Genomic DNA, 16,440 nt, shown 5'->3' with positions numbered 1-16,440 from the left:
GACATGTTTTTGGTGAAGGCTTGTTCTTCATTGTGTTATCTATTACCTGCGTCCCGTGTGTAAGCACAAGTAACCAGTTTGTAACTTCTGTTGTGTCTTACATTGATATAAAGATGGGTCAATATTCCACACAGTGTTATTGAACTTGTTAGTTGATGGGCTGCCCTATATTTTGAGCAGATGCTGTTACTTTTGATCATGGAAAACTTAAATTGTCTTACCTTTTTAAAAATAAAGGAGTTGGTGTGATAGGTAAACATTGTTAAAGTTTAAAAACAGCCCATATATGGAAAGTAAACTGCAAAAACAGATTGTTTTGAATTAGTTGTTTCTGTGATGTCATGAAAACCAACATGTTTACCTAAATCTGCCCTTTCAGCCTACAGCAGTTTAGCACCACCCACATGTGCTGAACTTAAAGGAGTGTTAAGGAGGAGTAGGCTGCCAATCTGAACAGAGATCATTACATACATTACATACATTTCAGTCTTAAAGACAACAAAACAAAACCAGTCTGTTTAGTTTGAAAAGGATACAGAGCGGTTGGAAAATGGTCATGTAAAAATGAATGTCTGTTTTTGGTAAATAAATCCAGACAAATGTTATAAGTGGACTCCATGGGCATGTTTTCTAAAGAATTCCATACCACATGAATGCTTACATGAATCATTCTGCTGAATTGGTTCAAAGTCACGTGTCAGACTTTTAACTGACTGACTTCAGCCTAAAATCCTTTTGCTTAAAGTGACACTATACCTTATGTTTATTTTATTAAAGCAAATAAAAAAAGACAAACATACAGACCGAAACTTTACAAATTTCGGTAGTATCAATTTAAGCTAATTTTGAGTGTAACTCAAACGCTAGCCATTGCATGATTAGAAAATATAGGATTGAACAGTTGTACACACACTACAACTGTGTATATGTAATATAACGGTATAATATAACAGTTAGTTCCGGCAACGCAAGCTGATTGGTTGAGAAGCGTTCTAACCGTGCTGTTATTTCACCATAACATCACGTTTTTTCACAAACACTATCACTCCGCTGAGAAGCTGTTGCGCACAAACAGAAAATGGATGCTTTTAAGATCACGTTCGACCGACAGCCGATTTGGTCAGACTCTGAAGATGAGACTACACTAAATTCCCAAACTGTCATTTGGTCTGTGTGGAGCTGGAGAATGAACTGCTGGCTGTGCAGCGAGTGAGCGGAGCTCGTTACTCTGACGTAGCAACAAGCTGCTTGTTTAGGAACTATAATTTGGCGGAAGGAATTGCGAACATTAAAACATATTAAATGCTGCGTTCACGGTCCAGTTTATTAATTTCTTACTTTATTTATTCAACCGTTGTATAAAAGCAATAGAACACTCGAGGTTGTGACCCTGAGTGTTCTATTGCTTTTATATATATATATATATATATATATATATGAATAAAATATTTGCTTACAATTTGCTTAATATGTTTCTGTACGGACAGTTCTTAATGTTACACGTTGATTTTCAGACTTTGGGATACATTTACTTCAAAATAATGGAATCTAACTGCTCACCATGTGGTCATGAGGGAAAGGGATGCAGTCTCACTTCCTGCTCTTAAATGCAGGGGTGTGGCTAGAATAAGACCCCACCCTTCAGACTACAACTCTGTTTCGGTAGCATCATGAAAACATAGAACAGCATTCTTTTGAACAATGTTTTTATTTCAAAATGAAACTCATGAATCAAAATCAAAAAGATCTTATAAAAAGATAAGTAATGCACTGCTCAGTTATTATGTGACCTCAAAACCCTAAAAAGATATTTTGCACGTTGTGTTATTGGAGGCAGAGACAGCATTTTTGTTAGCTGTTACCCACGACCTTTTTTTCCCATTTGGGCTCCTGTCATATATCAACATGTGCTGTTTGTTCAGAGAAAATTAACGTTGCAAATCAGGCTGCCTACCAAAAAAAATAAGAGCGCTAGGCCTGAACAGCAGACTCAAACATCACAAGAATGAAGTTCAGTAAGAAAGCATCATTCATTAATGGTTAAAGGTGACTGAGACTGCCTGCTCATGTGACCTAGAGTGTTCAGATCCACTGATGAAGTGTTGAGGACTCCAGTGGCAAACATTAGTGAAAATGGTTACAGAAGAATGGTCATGCGTAACTGATTGTACTTGGGCTGATTTCCCCCACCCCGTGCTCTTACTCACAGGTGCGTTGGGGCCTGTAGAACACTGGTTTCATTTTACTCTGGTTAAAAACAGCTTTGGTGACCGAGCAGATTTGCCTGCATGAAATTGTGAACATTCATCATAACCAGAAGTAGAGGATGAGACTATATTTTTGACTTCCATATAGTTTACATTTATTTACAGTGTACTTTGATGCGTATGGTGCCTCTGGTTGTACCTTAACACCCTCTGAGACAGTGATTGATACTGCGTAGATCGGTGTCTGATCTTTTATAGCAGATTTTCCATGTCTCAAAAAGGAAAATCTGTTATTGGGACAGGGGGTGGGCCAATACGTGTTATCTCATGATTCAAATTATACTCTTCAGTATAAGGTACTTTTATCACAAAGCAATATTAAATTTTAGTTAAGTAGTATATTAGATAAGTTTATTTTTTTGCTAGATTGTTTTAAAAGACCAGTTCAACACTGTCAAAGTTGAGGTGGGGACATTCAATCAGTAGTGTGCTGCCTGTAGATGGGTAGACCGTTCAAAAGTTGATATCACAACGACACCTAACTGGCAGCCTGGCATACAATGTACAGCATTAAAGCCTCAAGCCTAAAACAGATCACATGTTTGATAACAATAAAACCAGCCCACTTCATTAACAGACCGACCTGTACTTTGTTTTTTAAAAGACTCATTGAATAGAATTGTTGTTTAAACAAGGCTGTAGTAGTTAAGTAAATGCAGTCTTCAGTTTATGGTTATGATGTTCCTATTATGGTAATTATTTGTTGCTCAGTCGTCTTTGCTTGATTTTGATTGACAGACTATCTCCGCCAAAGCTATGGGCTGTCGACGGATTTTGTCCCTCCATCCGACTACAACAAACTGGTGCTGTCCCTGCTGTCGGGGCTTCCTAATGAGGTGGACTTTGCCATCAACGTGTGTACGCTGCTGTCCAATGAGAGCAAGCACACCATGCAGCTGGAGAAGGAGCCCAAACTCATCACACTGCTGCTGGCACACGCAGGGGTCTTTGATGACTGTATGTACACCACTTATTACATCCACAGTTACTTTTACATTTGTGATGATATTACAAAAGCTGCTGTTGATGGTACTAATTCACTTGTTTCTGTAATTATGAGAAACTTGAGTCACGTTTCGGACTTCTCTGTTGGTGTGTTGCAGCATTAGGTAGCTTTTCTGCTGTATTTGGCATGGATTGGAGGGAGAAAACGTCCCGAGATTTTGCGAAGGTGAGAATGAAACATTTAGATAAATCCTATGCAAAAAAAAAGGTCACAAAGCTGTAAATCTGGGCAATAATAATTTATTTGCTCAATAAAACACAAATATTACAATCAAAACCAATAATGTTAAGACTGAGTATGACGTTTATGTATGTCAATGTGTAACCATTTCCTCTTTTTGGAATTCCAGTTATAAAGTTACAGTCAGATGGCCTAGTTTGATTAATCAGTGCTTTATTGAATTAGATCAGGAATGCTATTGATGAGCTTCAATAAATTTGTGTGATGGCCTAAGGCATCGAGGTGAAATCTGAAACCAGACTTTGTTTTTCAAGTGAGATTATAGGACATCAACTACTTTTTTTGGAAGCATTCTTGTTTTTTTTACTGTGTTTATGATTATTTGCATTTATTCTGACAATATAAGGTGTACAATTGCAAATACACTTATTGCTGAGAGAAATTATTTTAAATAATGTACACAAGAATATTTCCCACTTTGGTGTATTGCAAAAACAAGTTTCATGTAAATTGATTTCATGGTATTTCATAATAAATTTCTCCTTGATGTTCATAGTTTTGGAAAGACGTTGTTGAAGACAATGAAGTAAAAGATCTCATCTCAGACAAGAGCTGCACACCACAAGGTGGGTGGACGCAGTCAGTCATTACACTTTCAGTCTCTTTGTTGTGGCGACAGCTTTCTCAGTATGGTTTTGTTCTTTCCTTGTCTGTTTTCCCTTCAGATGGGTCAGAGCATAGTGACGCACGGACGTCCGTGTTCCGCCCGCCACGTAACATGGGGATCGATGATGTGGAGGGGCAGCGTGTGCTCCAAGTGGCCATCATCCTGAGGAACCTCTCCTTCGAGGAGGCCAACGTCAAACTGCTGGCAGCTAACCGCACCTGTCTGCGCTTCCTCCTCCTCTGCGCACACTGCACATTTGTCTCGCTACGGCAACTAGGCCTTGACACGCTGGGGAATGTAGCAGGAGAGGTGAGAACGAGGCGTTTCAGCTGCCCCTCTTATGAAAGTGCGGATGGTCAGTGGCATTGATGTTAGGGCTGTGTTCAAAATATTGATATGGCAATAGGTTGTGGATGAGCTTGTGGTGATACACGAACCAGTACACTGATGGTAGTGTGGATATTTACGAACTTACTATATCACCGAGCTTGTATACACGACTGCAACTAATGCTGCATTAAAGTCTGACACTGTGCTGCCAGCGGATGGCAAACATGGTTCAATAGTTGGAGTTCTGCTCTTATTTATTTTGTGTATAAAGGGCTCCATTTGGGGAAAAATAGCTCTCGGGTCTGTTCTGCACAACGTGTTCCAGAGAAAATGAGCACAGAGTAAAGTTAATTCATAACTTTATCGTGTGCTGATGTGAGTGTGAATGAAATTATATTTTACTGTCATGTATACTGCTTGGTAGTTGTGTTCTCAAGCTAAGCTTTATTCAAACAGGATTAAAGTTACATAGGGTCCTGGGTGTTTTTTTTTGTTTGTTTGTTTGTTGTTTGTTTGTTTGTTTTTTTTGTTCTGTTAAATCACAGATAAATCGCTCATCTATTTATGTGGTCTGGGGGGTAAAACTCTGTGCTACCTGAGAGAACGTTATCAGGAGGAGAAAGAAAATAAAATCAATGAGGAGCTCCTGCAGGCTCATTAAAGGGGTGCTTATAATGGCAGCTACAGATATAAAGCATTAGTTTTTTTTAGTTCTCTAGAAATAATAACTAGTTGCGTCACTGTCAGTGTCTTAAATCTGATGTTAAGTTCTGACAAAATAAAGTACAGCCCACCAGAAACTTGCTCATGTAGTGGTAATTTCATTACCCTTTTATCACTGAGGAGATGTGTACAGGCATCCCCCGATAAACTAATTCAATCCACTAATTCAAGCTTTAGTTTCATTTTCACAGATGGAGTTTTTGTCATTATAGGTTACTTTGTTTCCTGCTGTGATTTAACTAGGAGTGTAAGCATTCGTGAAATTCATAATTTGTTTTGAAATGACGTGAAAGTATTTTGACTTTTTGACACAGCAAATAAAGAAATGTGTGCAAATGTGGCTTCTGTTAATGTTTCCATTTTTAGTTTATTTGAGCATTAATTGTTAAACATTACAGTACAGTACAATACTTTATAATGCAGTAGCCACAAGCTCATGTGGTAGCCATGAATGTTTTATTAGACCTCATGCAATATACACAGGATTAAAATTAAGTACTTCGTTTACTTCAGTCTGTTGAATGTGCTGTTTGATACCTGTGCATATTGAATCGAAAGGTTTGTATTGAAGGATACAAAATGATGCAGTGTATTCGTGAAACTGCTGCCAACGTCCAGCACTAAAGGACACTGCTGTCCCTGTAGCCAGTTTCAGCCAGGAAATGCATCATTTTGGTGGTTTGGTTCTTCTTTATTTGTGTATCTTTGCATCTTGTACTTTGAATGGGTGTCTTGAATTTTGCTGAAGCTATGTTAACATCTTTTATTGGTGTTGGAGGCTTTAGAAGAGTTTGCATTTTTGTTGTTGTCTCAGCGTTAAATAGTTGATTTTTAAACAACTGAAGGTGTAATACAGTACTTTCTACTTTATGATGCAGCATGTAAAATCTCTGCTGAAATCCTAATTAATTTTTTTTCCCTGTATGACAGCTTCAGTTGGATCCGGTGGATTTTCGAACAACTCACCTAATGTTCCACACAATTACCACATGTCTGATGTCAAGGGACCGCTTTCTAAAAATGAGGGGTAAGACCAAATGTGGGAGAAGTAGGAGAGCAGTGACTTTTGTTTGCATGCAGTGTGTTCCTTCATTCAGTCTGTGTTAACTGTTTCAAGGAAAGTTACATTTTTAAGATTAGTGATTTTGCTGCCGTGTATGCTGCCACTGAGTCTGGAAAATTATAATGTCTTTGTCTCCTCTCTTGTAGCCATGGAGATCCTGGGCAACCTGAGCAAGGCAGAGGATAATGGAGTTCTGATCTGCGAGTATGTGGACCAGGAGTCGTACCGGGAGGTGATCGCCCTGCTAACCCTGCCAGACATCATGCTTGTTATCTCTTCCCTGGAGGTGCTTTACCAGCTGACTGAGCTTGGCGAGATCACCTGCTCCAAAATTGCCTCTGTGGACAGGAGCATAGGTATACACTTTGAAAAGCCCAGTTTGCAGGAACATAAATACACAATGCAATTTGAGGAGGGATGTGATATGTGAATTAGTAATTACTACCCAGTTCTTACAAAGACTTAATAGCTATTCGATGGAAGTACCTACTTTGCTGCAGTCTAGCTTGGCAGATGCTGTAAAATGAAATCTAGTCAGTGTTTTGATATTAAATTCTCTGTATGATCTCTTTTTATAGTTTGCAGAAACTCTGAACCTCTTAATTGTTTTGTGTTTTTGTGTAGATCTGCTGGTGCGGTTAGTGTCTGTGGACTTGCACACGTTTGGGCCTGATGCTTTAACAGCCATTAAGTTGATAGAGCACCAGAGTGCAAGTAGCCAGGTTGCAGAGGTACGACCGCAGCTCGTAGAGCATGTACCTCCTACCATGCAAGGCACACCTGTGCCAGGTAAGACCCACTATACACTTACTCTTTAGGCACTCCTTTGTATATAATTGTATATTGTATGTTTTCTAAGTGGCACTTATACTAGTACATACTTTTCAGAACGTTTCTTTGCAGTTTATTAAGACTAAATAAGACACATCTTAGTTTTCTGTCTGTAGAGTCAAGCTGTGGGTAGAACCGCCATACTGCCTGTTCCAGATCAGTATTTCAGAGCACGTGCATCTTACTCTCTGATCAGACAGGAAATAATTAGCAGCAGTAATAAGTGAGCTGTGTTTACATATTGTGGCGTGGCGCTGCCCTCTAATGTTCAGAGAGGGCAATGGCAAATATTTTGCTTGGGTGCCTTAGACTTTGCATTCGAATAAGAACACAAGATGAACAATGCAAACTATGGTAGATATTACATTGAAATAGTCTTTAAATTTGATATATATGCTATTTTGTTTTGCAGTGACGAGAGGTCCTGTCCAGTCTACCCCTCCACCGGGCATTGTGGAGATAGATGGAGAGAAGTTTACAACTCAGTGGTAAATCTTTCTCACATTTTTACCCCCCCACCCCCACTGGCTTGCTAAAATGCTACAGATCAAAGTATCCAGGCAAATGTTGTCCTGTTTTCAATTTTCCTAGTTTTTAGTTTTATGGGAATGACTTTATAAGAAAGTATGGAAGGCATGTCCTCCTCTGAAAATTCAACCAGACTATAATTTGGTGAAGTTTTGCTAAAACTAGACTGTACTAAAAGGAACCTTTCATTCAAGACTTCAGTTAAAGACTCGAGATGGGGGAGGGGCTGTGAGTGGGGAAAAAAAGCCTCGGATAAATAAAGCCAGAAAAGTACTTTGTAGTAATTGGATCTGATGGTTCCTAGTGTTGCATGATACTGGGACAGTACCATACCAAATACCATATTGCACTTATAATTCTACATGCAATTTTAAAACACATTGGTGAACACTTGATGTGACACTATTGAAGATTGTCCTTGGCTTTAATTTTGATCAAAAATGTGTATTAGTAGCGCACATGCTTTCATTCATCAAAACCCAACCTGATGTCTAGGATGCTCATAGTTGTCTGTATTGCAGTAATTATTAACAAACAATATGTTGTGCAGCCCAAGCAGGTTCTCATGTTAGAGTAACTTATATGCCCCATTTGAAAGTCTTTTCAGAACTGGTTCACTGCATAAACCTTTTGTGTGTATACAGGTATAGCTGTACAGAATTTCCTAAAAATGAATGATGGGAGTAACAATTTATGAAGTTTCTAATGTGCTACCGTTAGTTATGTTGGCTGTGTGTTAAGTGTCTCTGCTCTCTTCAGGTTGAATGCTCATTATGAGGTGCACGTGGAGGGCTCTGTCTCTCGCTCCGAGATGTACTCAGAATATTTGGCAACCTGCAGCAAGTCAGCACGTGGTGGTGTCCTAACCTCAAATGCTTTTTACAAATGCCTGAGGTATGTCTTTTTATACACTACATTAATGGCATGCTGTCATCACTATATCACTATGTAATGAGTTGAGATTTGTGATTACTGTGTTGTGCTAATCCCCTTTGCAAATCACAGCCTTAACCAAAACCCTATTAGCATAACAAGAAGAGTTTGCGTAAGTGCTGTTACTGGAATAAGGTGTTCATTTTTTGGTTGACTTTTAATAGGACGTTATTCCCTAATCATACGGTAAAGCGCATGGAGGACTCTAGGGTGAATGGCCAGGCTCAGATCCATGTAGTTGGTGTACGAAAGAGGGCAATTCCTCTCCCCGTTCAGCTGTATTACCAGCAGCAACAGCAGCAACAGGCCAGTCCTGTACCAGGGCCCAAACACGAGGCTCCAACAGAGCCTTCACAACATGCCCACTCAGGTAGGCCTCCAATATGCATTCATTCTTTAGGCACTCTATTCACAGATTGCAAAATGCAATGTTTTTTTTTTTGCTTTCCTCACTTCCTTCTCTCCTGCTGTTTGCCAGGCTTGCCTTCTAGTGTGGGTGGGCAGTTTGTCCGGGCACCAGCACCAAGCCTTACTGCCGGCCAGGCAGCACCACCAATTGCCTTCAACATGCATGGAGCGTCACATCCTCATACTCACCACGCTCCCATTGCTCCTGCGTCAGCCCATGCTGCTCCACGGCTCCCAGTGAACCCTCCGGTACAAGCTGCACCTCCTCCATGCCCAGAAGCTCCACCCCCTTCATGTCCAGCTACTTCACCCATGCCTCCACGGCCCAGTGATATTCTAAAGACGGCTATGATCCAGAGCTCCATCCCCACAGCCCCAGCTGCCCCCACTGCCCCCAACCATAGCACTGTCCCTACAACCCCTACGCCTCAGCAGCCCCTCCTTCACCATGCTCCAGTAACATTGATCCAACAGGGGATGCCACAGGGACACATATTCACAAGCAGAGTACAGGGAGCATGCCCTCCCATGGGCCAGCAGCGCCTTCCTGCCCCACAGGGCCAGTTGGGTACCACCCCACAGGAGACTATGGTGCTGACTCCTCCTCAATATGCGAGTGCTCCTTGCACGTCGTTGGTGGCAGGAGGGCAGGTGTTCACTGTAGCAGGTGTACAGAGTGCCCAAGGGCCGCGTGTGACCTTCCAGAACATTGCTCCCAAACCTGCCCCACAGGCACAGCCACCCCTGCAGCATCCGCAGCACCAACAGACGCACCCACAGCCACACCACCAACAGCAGCAGCAACAGAGCTTAGTCATTGTTAGCCCTAACCCACAGCCTAACCCTGCTTTTGCCCCCGCCATTCACCAGATCGTGCTTGCTAATCCCTCAGGCATGCAAAATGCCCAGACCATCCAGCTGTCAGGGCAGCCAGCTGCTTCTCCTCAGCCCTCTTCTTCACCTGGCCAGTCTGCCTCATGTCCCAGTCCACAGGTGCTGGCTTCACCCTCAAATCCTGTCCAAGGTCAGGGCCCACCTCCCACTGTTGGTCAGATGCTGTCTGTCAAACGGCAGCAACAGCAGTTTCAGATTCACTCCTCTCCTCCTCCGCCACCACCCCCTCCACCACCCCCTCCCACGGTCCCTGCCCAGACTACCTCCACAGAGTCCAGTCTGATCAAACAGTTACTACTTCCAAAGCGTGGCCCTGCCACGCCTGGAGGTAAACTTATTCTCCCAGCCCCCCAGGTCCCTCCCCCTGCCAGCACCAGGGCACCTAGCCCACAGGTAATGTACCAGGTGACCAACAGCGGCCAGGGGGCTCCTCAGACACCACAACTGAGTGTGCAGCTGGTGCAAAGCTCCGTGCCCATCTCTATCTTACCTGGGCAAATCCTCTCCACCTCCAACCCGGCCACGATCTTACAGGCCACACCCAGTAACCAGGTCACCCTCACAGTAGTGCCAAACTCCAGCTTCCCCAACGCTGCTGCTGGCAGCCAGGGGGCACCATCTTCTTTCGTCTCTCAGACTGGTCTGACCATCAACACATCACCCCCCACGCTTGGTCTGCAGCTGACCCCACCCCTGCCACCCCCAGTAGCTACCTGCACAACACCAGTGCCACCTTTCAAAGGTGACAAAATTATCTGCCAAAAGGAGGAGGAGGCAAAGGACGCCACGGGACTCCACATCCATGAACGTAAGATTGAGGTGGTGGAAAACTCCATGGTAAATGAAGGTCCCACCAAAGCCAGCAATGGGCAGTCTGTGGAGGTTGATGAACCTGGGGCCAAGCTGGTCAATGGGAGGAAGTTTGACTCAAGTCTACCTCCATACCACTCAGGGAACAGCCAGCCAGAGGCCCTGCAGGGCACACAGGCGCTCAACGGCCCCACTGTACAGGGCAGCGATGGCACGGCAAAACAGACGTCAGGAGGCCCGCCCTCCGAATCCAGAAAGCTCATGGTGAACGGTGTCTGTGACTTTGAACGAGATGCCGCAACTGGTGCCCATCCAAGCAAAAACATTCCAAATCATAAAGCTTCCAAACATATGGGCAACGGGGAGGTGTTGCTGCCCCAAAAAGTGCATGGGGCTTTGCCCCTCACTGACTCTCTCCCACCCCAGCAGGGCACTGCCAAAGCAGAGCAACCAGAACGCCTGGCTAACGGGCCTAAAAGCTCAAGTCACAGTGCTGAGATTTCCAATGGTCCCTCAGCCCAGAATTCAGACATGTCAGGCCTGAGGCAGCAGCACCCACCTCACAACCACTCCTCACCACCCCCTGCAGCTACGCCCAGCACGCAGAACGCGCCAGGAGCAGAGATGCCCACCAATGGCATGTCTGAGAGCAGAGCCCTGAAGAGGCCAGCAGAAGACTGTAATCGGGGTGGTGCAGCCTCGGGAATTCCCAGCAAGATGGGTGTGCGGATAGTGACCATCAGCGACCCCAACAATGCTGGCAACAGTTCTACAATGGTGGCAGTCCCGGCAGGTGCAGACCCAAGCACAGTAGCAAAAGTAGCAATAGAAAATGCAGCGCAGCAGAGGCCCAGTGTGCCCACCACACTTCCTGAAAATACCACTCCTCCGGTAAGATTTCTGCACTTTTAAGAATATAATAAATTGGCTGAGGATAGACAGTGGCGTATTTCTATTATAGTATGGAATGATCTCAACTTTTCAAATGTCTTGTCTGCTATCAGGCTCCCGATTAGAACTACAGGCTAAAAATGTTGTGTTGTGGGAACCCAAGTCTGGATCTCAGCAGTGCCACAGCAGTCTGCGGCTGGGTCCTAGAAAGCATGATTGGGCATACTGTCGTTGAAAGATGGCTTAGTTTCTCTTTCCTTTTCAGTTCAGAGCAGTGAAATCCAGTTACTACTCAGTTGAGCAGCACTTTGAAAAGATGATGTGACTACATATGTCGTGGTGGAGGAACACGGTAGCCCTTACCCCACTGGTTGGAAGCACTGTACAATAGGGCGATAATGTAAATTTAGACAAACGATTATTGTCTCCAGAATTATCGCGATACATGATATTATCGTGTTAAATTTATTTACGAAGAAAACCCAAGTGAGTGGGCCTTTCAGTCACGTGATCATTTTATTGCAGCCTATGTAAGTGAACTGCTGCATCTCAGCGGAACAGCAAAGGAGAATTACAGCAGTGAATCTTAATTGTGGAAAAAAACAGTTATGTTAGAAATAATAATAATAATTATTAATATTATGATTATAGTCTTTAACAACCTGGATTGTTTCATACACAGTTAACATTTATTATACACCACTGTCTTTCTGAAGTACTTGGTGATTATCAGTTTTCTGCATAGACGGCATGTAACACTGTTAACATCTAACGGTTCTCCATGTTTGTCTGATTGGAAACCAAAATATTGCCAAATGGGCGCGGTAACACCCTTCTTCTGTACAAGCTCATCCATTTTTCGGTCACATGTAGTGGAGTGTTTCATTTGCGTATACCCAGCATTCTTTGCCAGACTGGAACGTTATGTTCTCATCTTTTCAAGTGGCATTTTAAAAACGAATATTTGTAGCTAATTAGTTATGTTTGCGTACTTAAATGCCGTCTTTTCTGTTATAGCTTAGGTCTAAAATTTTAACCTACCATAGATTAGAATACTTGTACAAAGTCAATGGCTAAATAGAAAGAACGACAAAAAAAGGCAAGTCACATGGCAAGGGTACATGATAAAAAATGAAGATTCTGTCTCCTAAAATGTGATGTGACCATCCAAGTTTTCATAATAGACTGTATTATTTAATAAGAATAAAACAAGTTTCAAAAACTACACTAAATTCGGTTACGTGCTCTTCAGAACCAGACATCAAGTCCAATGCAACCTGATCAAAAGGGATGAAAAGGTTCTGAAGCTTAAAAATGCTGGTTGTAAAAGTATTTCTAAAGGCTTATGCCTCCATTGTTCTGCAGTCAGGAATGAGGTCTACAAATGGAAGAACTTCAGGACCTTTCCTACTTTCTTTAGGAGTGGGTTTCCTACACTGATCGTTGTACGGGCATGCTATAGAATTGTAAAACGTATAACAAAGAAGAGTAACAACTGAGGATCTAAAAGCATGTTTGTTCATGAGTCTGTCATTAGAGCAACACTGTACTCTGTATTGAATGGCAGTCATGAGTGGGTGCCATGGATGATACCACTGCTCCCATAGTGGCCGGTCTTAACAACCAAACGTATCTGGCAGATGAAAATCACTTGAATTATTTGTTAAATGTACAGTGTCTGCATGTCAACACTTAAACCTTATCTCAGCTGTGAAACATGGTGCTGTCAGTATGCCTCTAAAACTCAAAATAGGTTGTGCCCTGCAACTTGACATTGAGCCAAACGCAGAAGTAAATCCAGAGACGGCTAAAACAGCATTGAAATGTTGTGTTGTGATCTAAAGCAGGCCATTCAAACAAGACAAATGTATATTTGAGCTGAAATAGTTTTGTATAGCGCGAGGCTGCCCAAAGTTGGATTATGAGGATGTTTGATTTTGCCCATCAGAATTAGAAAGCTACCCTAACCCTACCGTGTCAACCGATGAGAGCAAACGTTTTTATACTGTATCATCACTGTCATAACACAACCTTGTATCTCAAAAACATTCTAAACTTGTGTAAAAAAAATTAATGTAACAAGTAGTTTTGGACCATTTTTGATGGTCTATTCATCATGAAATTAACACGGTGAAAAGGGCAACTGGAGTTTACAAATCATGCAAAAAAAAGACATGCAAATTTTTGCACACCAGTTCTGAATATTTTTCAGTTTTTTAGTAACAAAATATAATTATCAAACTGTAGTATATAAAATGTTAGAAAAAATGTTGCTTTATCTTTTTGGCCCTTGGCCAACCACACACATGGCAATTTGGCCCCTCACAACAAAGGGTTTGTGCACCCCTGGGAAAGCACAGTGGGCCAAAATACTGCCTAATGTCTTCACAGCACTCATCAGCAGCTACAGACAGAATTTGTTTGGTAGGTTGCACTAGGTAATTAAATAAGGGTGCACATATTTTTTTCTAGTAGTGACCTTGATTGTTTAAACCATTTGTTCAGTAAAGCAGTATGACATTGTAAAATGGTTTGTTAAATAGGTCTTTTCATTATTATGACTTAGATGTAAACCAGATCACATTTTAGGAGCTGTTCATGCAGAAATCCAGCCTATTCCAAAGCGTTCAAACTTCTCACAGCTGTACATATTTGATGGAAATTGGCAGCTTTTTTCCACGGGGGAGAAAACAGCATAAAAATTGGGAAAATCTAAAGGAAAAACTGCTTATTTTCCAGATCTCTGAAGAACAGTACTTGACAGATGTATCTTAATCATTACTGGCTGATTTGCCCACATTCACATATACACATTATCTAAGCCATTTATCCTCCTGGGTCAGGGGGGGTGCTGGAGCCTATCCCAGCGGTCATTGGTGGAAACACACTGGACAGGTCTTCATATATACGCTATATGTCAAAGTTTGAAGACAAAAGCTCATCCAGCATTTCCTCTGAACTCAAGAGTATTAATAGGTAGTTTGCCCCTCTTTGCTGCAGTAACAGCCTCTACTCTGCTGGGAAGGCTTTACACTAGATGATGGAACATTGCTATGAGGGTCTGCATTCAAGAGCATTAGTGAGGTCAAGTACTGATGTTAGATCATCAGCTCTGGATCACAAACTCCAACTCTTCCCAAAGTGTTGGATAGAGCGCAATCACTCCAGAGAACACAGTTCCACTGCTCCACAGCTTTGTCCTCTAGCTGACGCTTTAAATTGAGCATGCTGGACATGGTGATGGGCACATTACCTCCATACCATGCATGTTTTTCTTCCTTTCCATGGCAGCTAGCAGCACAGCTAACTGATTTTAAAACTGAAATGTTAAACCAGGAACAAGACTGCACCTTTACTGCTTACTGTGCAAACTTGTGCATAACGGAGTGGTTTTGATGAAAACAGCAACAGCAGTGGTTTACTTTTTTTTTTTTCTGTTTGCCCTATTGAGCCGTTTTTCACTCATGACTGCTGTGTTAAAAATACCTGTGAATTCTGTTTTACCAGCTGTGCTGCGCCACCTCTGGTACGAAAACAAGCCAATGTTAGCCTAGTTTGTGCTGTTCTTGTTTCTGGTTGGTGTAGGAAAATGTTTAAAGTGTATTTTGTATTTGAAATGGCATATATTAAATGTGTGATGACTTGCTATGAGATACATTTAAGATCTCAAAAAATGTCTCTGCAGTGTAGTTTTCTGTGGTTCAGTGTAGTTTTCAAAAACAGATTCTCTTGCTGTACTAAGAAAATGTTTTGGCCATCATAGTAAAATATAACATACAGTTAACATTGTTCTAATACATTTTAGTGCAATTATTTTTATAAACATGGTTTTATTTGTCAAAAAAGGACAGTCTAAATGTTAGCAGATACATGATATGTCCAAAAATATCTAGACACCTGTTTATCCATTTCGACTGAACTCGAGTTTGAGAATGAGGCCTCCTTTTTGCTGCTCCTTTTACATGTTCCACCCTGATAGGAAGGCTTTATACTAGATGTTTGACTGCATTCAGCCGAGTGTTACTGAGGAGATTGCATGTTTGTATGCATGCAGTATAACATTGACTGTGATGGTCGCCATGCAAGTGATGGGTCTTCTTGCCAATCGCATTAAACTGTGTTAGCGGTAGACCACAGGCAATAGAGTATGACTCGCACCACTACACTGACAGTGTTATTTTGGGTAGATGAGCCACATACTCAGTTTTGAGACTGGCTCAAAGGCAGAGTATACATCTTCAACCATTTTAATGAACTGTATATTCCTCAGTGTTCATTTAATAAATAACCAGTAATGCCAAATTTACCTTTCTGCAGAAAATCTTTTTTCCAACACTGCTTAGTGAGCTGCTCTTTTCCCCCTCCCCCCCTCTGCAGCAGCCTGTGTCAACGCAGTCTCCACCCCCAGTGGGTTTGTCTGCACAGGGAGCCAATCAGAGTTCAGCTCCTTCAGCTGAGGGCCCTCAAGCTGCAGCGCTCCCACCAGAACACACTCGCAAACCTGGGCAGAACTTCAAATGTCTATGGCAGGCCTGTAAACGGTAAGGAAGTTATAGTACACCAAATTCACCTCACTGTTACCTGGTAATCATGGGCTTTACCCAGTAATAATAATTTAAGACTGCAAAATTGTTCTTGAATTAAGCAGCCATTTTCATTCATGCATGAAAAACTAGGCCACGTGATTTAGGGCAAATATGTTTCATTGGGAAGTGAAAAAATTTGGGAAACTTAAATATTGTCTAATTATATATATTCATGAAATTTTTTTTTTTCTTTTTTCATTTTTCACTAAAATGCATCCCCAGATGACCTGACTGTATTTTCCTTACTTAAAAAGCATGTCAGCACAAACAGCGTTTGTGTTTACTTTCCCCACGTTATGATACGAGTTAAGACACTCGGACAC

At 42.0% G+C, this 16,440-nt stretch overlaps 1 protein-coding gene across 2 annotated transcripts in view; it reads left to right on the top strand.

Moving 5' to 3' along the window:
* arid2 (AT rich interactive domain 2 (ARID, RFX-like)) overlaps positions 1-16,440 on the top strand; it is a 30,922-nt gene that overhangs the window by 9,513 nt on the left and 4,969 nt on the right. Inside the window, exons 5-16 of one of the 2 annotated variants that reach the window (XM_036576647.1) lie at positions 3,006-3,224; positions 3,371-3,438; positions 4,010-4,079; positions 4,179-4,429; positions 6,104-6,200; positions 6,383-6,592; positions 6,861-7,025; positions 7,480-7,555; positions 8,355-8,489; positions 8,693-8,898; positions 9,007-11,531; positions 15,909-16,072. In XM_036576647.1, coding sequence (XP_036432540.1) covers positions 3,006-3,224; positions 3,371-3,438; positions 4,010-4,079; positions 4,179-4,429; positions 6,104-6,200; positions 6,383-6,592; positions 6,861-7,025; positions 7,480-7,555; positions 8,355-8,489; positions 8,693-8,898; positions 9,007-11,531; positions 15,909-16,072 — 4,186 coding nt within the window. The remainder of the gene's footprint in view (positions 1-3,005; positions 3,225-3,370; positions 3,439-4,009; positions 4,080-4,178; positions 4,430-6,103; positions 6,201-6,382; positions 6,593-6,860; positions 7,026-7,479; positions 7,556-8,354; positions 8,490-8,692; positions 8,899-9,006; positions 11,532-15,908; positions 16,073-16,440) is intronic. The other variant, XM_036576648.1, reaches the window with a different exon arrangement.

This window comes from Colossoma macropomum, unplaced genomic scaffold, assembly GCF_904425465.1.
Source record: "Colossoma macropomum unplaced genomic scaffold, Colossoma_macropomum, whole genome shotgun sequence".
Taxonomy (NCBI): Eukaryota; Metazoa; Chordata; class Actinopteri; order Characiformes; family Serrasalmidae; genus Colossoma; species Colossoma macropomum.
Note: the sequence above shows the minus strand (reverse complement) of the source record. Positions and strands in the feature narration are given on the sequence as shown.